The sequence below is a fragment of the Penicillium malachiteum genome, assembly GCF_028827825.1.
Source record: "Penicillium malachiteum strain IBT 17515 chromosome Unknown utg000005l:1.0-9002435.0:326005.0-9005861.0, whole genome shotgun sequence".
In the NCBI taxonomy this organism is placed as follows: domain Eukaryota; kingdom Fungi; phylum Ascomycota; class Eurotiomycetes; order Eurotiales; family Aspergillaceae; genus Penicillium; species Penicillium malachiteum.
The window spans coordinates 1,651,656-1,657,655 of record NW_026643099.1 but is presented as its reverse complement, the minus strand read 5'-3'; the positions used below and the strand labels follow the sequence as shown (position 1 = coordinate 1,657,655).

At 44.0% G+C, this 6,000-nt stretch overlaps 2 protein-coding genes across 2 annotated transcripts; both read left to right on the top strand.

Annotated features, from left to right (window-relative positions):
• Nucleotides 1-1,618: 1,618 nt before the first annotated feature.
• Nucleotides 1,619-2,779, top strand: N7483_010658 (uncharacterized protein; the record flags this gene model as incomplete). The annotated part of the gene is made up of 2 exons (XM_057094085.1): nt 1,619-1,786; nt 1,871-2,779. 2 exons carry the CDS (start codon nt 1,619-1,621, stop codon nt 2,777-2,779), a joined length of 1,077 nt encoding a protein of 358 aa, XP_056940056.1.
• Nucleotides 2,780-4,129: 1,350 nt separating this feature from the next.
• N7483_010657 (cytochrome P450) lies at nt 4,130-5,824 on the top strand (the record flags this gene model as incomplete). Its single annotated transcript, XM_057094084.1, has 4 exons — nt 4,130-4,220; nt 4,281-4,744; nt 4,815-5,343; nt 5,400-5,824. The coding sequence occupies 4 exons, from the start codon at nt 4,130-4,132 to the stop codon at nt 5,822-5,824; spliced, it is 1,509 nt and encodes a 502-aa protein (XP_056940055.1).
• Nucleotides 5,825-6,000: the final 176 nt, after the last annotated feature.

Here is a 6,000-nt window from a genome sequence, read left to right as displayed (position 1 = left end):
TCAAGGATGGGCTTCGTCTTAATTTCATGCTTCCATTCTAGTTCTGGTGCCAGTGGTCTACTTGATCGAGAAATGAACTCCTGAAGAGCTTTTTAGATTAAATGTATTGACAATATGCAGGTTTCATTAGTACACAATACTAGAATTTAAAATGTTCTGACTTGAATACAAACTTCAAAATTTAATTTCGTACCCATATTAGCAAAGTTAAGCTGAAACGTAGTTATTTCGCCTCAATGTCAGCAGAGAGAACCTTGGAAGATAATGGATTACCCCAGTACATTAGTAGTACATGGGATCATCCTTTTTTTTTGCCTTAGTCAAGCCTAACCAAAATTCCCCGACTTTCTACTATAATAAATTCATAAAATCCAGCAGCCAGAATAATTCTTGTTACACATGTGCAACTTGGAGAATAGAGAAACAAAAAAGTCCTTCACCACAACCTTGAAATTGATGCCTCATTCGCGCAGGACTATTTTGGGGGTGAGGAGGGGCGACGGGGAGAAGAACAAGAATTAGGCAATTAATCCGTTCTTAGTGCGTACTCTGTAGCCCGTCTGGCCAAGTGATCTGCAGCAAGTGCAGAATCTCGGAAATGAGAAGTGCCGAGAGAGGTGAATGTCCTCCCTAAATGCACCGTCAGGGCCGATCTCTCCACTCGATCACAGTCTCACTGACAAAAGAGAAGAGTGTGTGTATGTTCAGGTGTTGGTGCGTGTCCACAGGTACTAACCTAGTGGGGTTAGGTGTCCCGATACATATAATACCTGACGATACAGGGTCTAGTCACCTAAAAATAAGGTTTTCTTATGTCATTCCTGTTTTATTATTGTACGGAATTAGACTCTCTGATTTCATCCTACGGGCTATCCACAGTGTCGATCAAGGATTCATGGTAGAAACCTTGGAAGGTGATTGTGGTTTGGTCCCTTGAAGCTGGATCGGCCCGGAAATCACCAGCATGTACACCTGGGCAGATTAGAGTGTTTTCCCCTCTTCACCAGGTAAGGTGTGCATTTAAAAAATGCTAGTCTAAACCCGACAGCTGCACCTACGGTAGTATCAGATCCACTGCGGGACAGATGGCTAGGCTCGGCCAGAGATAACACAAACATTTGAAGGCATACACCGTCAATATGCAGGGAATGTACATCATCTCCAGGGCTTACCAGAAATGGTAGGTCAGAACAGGTCGCGCACTTGTTGGGTAGGAACTAGCCCCAATATTACCACATAATGGGTACTGATATGGTCAACCGGCCCCAATTCTTTTTTTTTACGCTTTTAACCTCTATGCAGTACGTCAGTCACTCTCAAGTTCATGTGCCCACTTACACCCTGCAGAGGTGAGAATCCACGATGATCCCAGTCTTTAACATTGAAATTCTGCGACAAGAAATTTGGGGGCTAGTGGCCATAATCTATATTTGTCACTCATACTGAGTGCAGGAACTGTGGATTCCCCCCCAGGGCTGAATAAATCTCTTTTTTATCTTATGAGTGCCACTGCAGTGCTTACTAGTACTTTTGATGTCTCTGGAATCTTTCATTATCGATTTCCTCAGAACCTCATTTTGCTCTTCTCTTTTGACGTATTCTAATCTCAACCACAGACATGGGTCTGGAGATTCCTGAGGGTACACCCGATCGGGGGCCCGGTGCAAGGGCACTTTTTATTGTTCTTATGATATTCACGACATTAATTACTCTCATTCGGGTGGCCTCAAAAATCATCACGAAGCAACGCTGGTGGTGGGATGATTTGTTTGCAATACTCTCATGGGTATGTGGCCTCAGCCTTAACCCTATTAACTTGCTAGAAAAAATGGAACTGAGAACTAATATCGTTATTGCATATGTGTTATAGGCTGCAGAAGTAACACTACTCGGAATCTTGTTTGCCTGGGTTCATTTCGGCCTTGGACTCCATGAAGACTTCGTCGCTGTTCAAAATTCAGCTTATCTCATACACGGCGCAAAATTATTTTATGTTGGCGTCTTTATTTTCGACACTTCGATTTGTCTCCCCAAAATTTCCGCCCTATTCTTCTACGCTCGTGTCTTCAATGCCAAAAATCGATCTTTACGCATTCAGTTATGGGTTCTTGGTGGATTGGTCGCTGCCTGGCTTCTCTCTGCCTACCTCGTCACTATTTGGCAATGCGACCCCATCGCTAGAGCCTGGAATACTACTATCCCAGGAAAATGCATTAACAAGTTTGCTTGGTACACGGCCACGGCGACAATCTCCTGTTTGATCGATATTTGGATCTTGGTTATCCCTATTCCACTCATCATGAGACTTAACACTAGTCTTCGTCGCCGTGCCTACCTCCTTGTCGCATTCTGTTTGACCTATTCTGTCATCATCATCTCCATTGGCAGAATGGGAGCCACGATACAAATCATCCCTCATGTCGAAGAAGATATGACCTGGAAGTTAACAACATATATGTACTGGGTTACTCTTGAGGGATCATTCTCGATTATATCGATCTCTGTCCCCAATGGTATAGCCCTTGTGAAACATCTACGAGGCCACACGAAGAGGCCAAGTGAGAACGCGAGCAACAGCAAGTCTTCCGAACACCAATACGAATTCAACTCGCGTCCGAACTATTCCTCGGTATATGGGGGTAAGGCCAGTATTAGTGGGAACAGCGATAGCCAGGAGCTTTGTTCAGCCGCAGCAAATTATGATGGCACTGAGAGGACACCGGGTGATATCCGGGTTATGACAAATATCCATGTTCAGGACAGGGCTGGCTTTGTTTGAACATGTGAAGGGTTGTTTTACGGATGATTAGTTGACATGGCTCTTTATACATATTCATGAGTGGTCTTTAGCCTACTCTTACAGCCGACTTGTCTAGTAATGCTCATGTGAATGATTTCTCAAAAGTTTTCAATTTTCTACATACACACAAGTACTCATATTGATTAATCATACCCATTGACTGCCAGTGGTAGTCATCCCTCTCTGTAGTTGAAAGTTGAGGCGAGCTTCGCCCTCGAAGACATGTCTTAAGTGCTCATCTTCAAATAATTTTACAGCAGCGCCACATGGATGCACTGGCATGACACTATCTAGTATCCACATTCAAATATTGAATGTTTGCACTATGAAAGATATGATTATGATTCTAAACAGCTTGAAGCACTTGAGGTGAGCTACTAAACATTTGGGAGGTATTTAGATATCGTTCTTGAGGTCGTTGATAACCATCCAGGGCTGGAGAGGTGGTAATGGCAGTACCTACCACTATTCGGTAGACTTGAATGAACATTTGAATGATCCCACGCCTGGGTAAAATGTGCTCTGTGTGGTGCCGGAGCACAGTGTGAGGGATAATGTGATATCTCTACGGAGCATGGATCATCATCAATGGTCTCAACACTGGGAAGTTCAAAATGTTCATCTTAAAGTTGCATTTCAGACTCGGAGCGCGGTACATGGTAGTGGAGGACGACAAAATTTGATTAACTCGGTTTTTCTATATTTAGGTAATCAAGTTCCATAACTAACTAGTTATAGTATTCTGTATCAGACAATTAACACCAGTTGACTAGAAAGCCGAGGAAAAATGAAATTGGTACCGGGCTCCAACGCCAACTCTGCCCAGGTGATATAGATCCAAATCCAAAATGAGCTACGCTTCACGGATTGCAGAGTACTATGTAGAGAAACAGCCTAGCTTTTTCATGTTCATGGTTCGTGTTGTCTCTAGACATCTGGATCCTGGAAGACATACAAGTCGGTAGGCTCCACTTCCAAGGTTTGCTCTCACGAATCTCCCCCCTGAAAAACAAAGTTGAAGAAATGACGGATTAATAGACCGCTCTAAAACTACATCTTACTCTTTATAGCTAAATCTACCCACTGCAGTTAATTAAATTGAGGAGAATGCCCTGTCAAATGAACATTTTTCGCAGTCACATGTGAACTGCGAAATTCATTTGGCCCCCATTGATAGGTCATGACCCCCCCACAAGCATTACGTATAACTTGACAGGGCATTTCTAATACCCTTGCCAGTGGAGGCTAGAGATTTCATTTTATCTCAAGGTGCCAAATTTCCCTTTGAGAAGGAAAATATTCGAAGAAATTGTGAACAGCCACATTACCATGTTGGACTCACTAGGAATTGGCTATTCAACACTCCTGTGGGTAGTTATAGCATCACTGGGGCTTCTTAAGCTATGGCGAACTCTATCAGGTAAGTACTATAGAGACCTGCACATCCTATGTGAACAGAGTTAACCTGATGTTTGTGAAGATTGGGGATTCGCCCAGAGAAATGGCTGCGGTGAAGTGACGAAAATGCCCAGCTATATCTTCGGGCTCGACATTCTGTGGGATTTCATCAAGGCTACAAACAACAATTATGCGATCGACCTTGTTGAGGACTGGCAACGCAAGTTTGGACGGACTTTCCAGCTTCGTCTTGGTCGCAAGTTGATTTTGACGTCTGAACCAAAGAATTTCCAGGCCATTCTTGCAACGCAGTTTGAGGATTTCGATCTAGGCAGCCGCAACGATGCAGCGCACCCCATGCTTGGCGACGGTATCTTCGCCAGTGATGGGAAGATCTGGGAGCAATCGAGGGCACTGCTCCGGCCGAATTTTGTGAGAAATCAGATCGCCGATATCGCTGTGTATGAACATCATGTCTCCCAGCTCGTCAAATGTATGCCGGTAGATGGGTCAACGGTGGATCTTCAAGACCTGTTTTACAAGATGGTAAGCTTTTCTTATTGTCCCTGGAACCTTACAAAGTTTATTCAAATGTTGAACCTGATGGCAAACGCAGACGATCGATTCAGCCACCGAATTCCTTTTCGGTCGAAGCTTTAATACCCTAGGTGGCAGGGAATCAGAAGCTTCTAAGTCTTTTGCTAAAAATTGGCATATTGCTTCGAACGGAATGATTATTCGTATGCGGCTAGGTCCATTGAGATGGCTATCTAATTTGAATAGAAGCTATACGAAGGCCATCGCAGCAGTACGAAGCTTTGTCAGAGATGTTGTTCAGGAGGCTCTTGAACACAAAGAACTACAGGAATCTAACCAGGATGAAAAGCCCCCTAGCCAATCATACGTGTTTCTTCATGAGCTGGCTACACGGACACAAGATGAAAAGGTGCTGACGGATCAGCTACTTAATATCTTACTGGCAGGCCGCGACACAACAGCAGCCTTCCTCAGTTTTACATTTTTCCTCCTCTCTAGACGAGAAGATGTATGGTCTAAGCTAAGGGCTGAAGTTCTCAACTTTGACAAGCGGCCTTCATTCGAGGATCTTAAGTCAATGAAATACCTCACATGGGTGATGAATGAGAGTAAGAACATCCCTATACGTTCTGATTCCATATTCCGTATCTCACCCGGTTTACAGCATTGAGACTTTACCCATTGATCCCATTAAATGTACGTATGGCGAACAAAAGGACAGTCCTCCCTACAGGAGGTGGATCCTGCGGTACCCTCCCAATATTCATTTCTAAAGGACAAGAGGTGATGTACTGTGCCTATAGCGCACACCGTCTACCGGAGGTTTATGGACAAGATGCCTCTGAGTTTAGGCCAGAGAGATGGGAAAACTTGAAGCCTGGATGGGCTTACATCCCATTTAATGGAGGTCCCCGAATCTGCATTGGACAGCAATTTGCGTTGACAGAGGCCAGTTATACAATCGTCAGGATCCTTCAAGAATTTGAAAGCATTGAAAGTCGAGACTCGGAACCCTTCAAAGAGCTTATTGGCCTCACTTTGTCAATGAAGAATGGTGCAAAGGTCGCTTTGACGCCAGTGCAAACTTGAAAATCCGCTTAGGCATCGGCAATGCTTTGGGAAATAGTTGGTATACATTCAAAATAGAAGCTTTCCAAGGTCAATTGTGATTTGAATGAATAAGGCTTACGAATATACTGTCATTGAATCGCTGTGATTTGGGGATGAAGTACACGCCGAGAGAGTAATCGGTGAGATGGTGACAG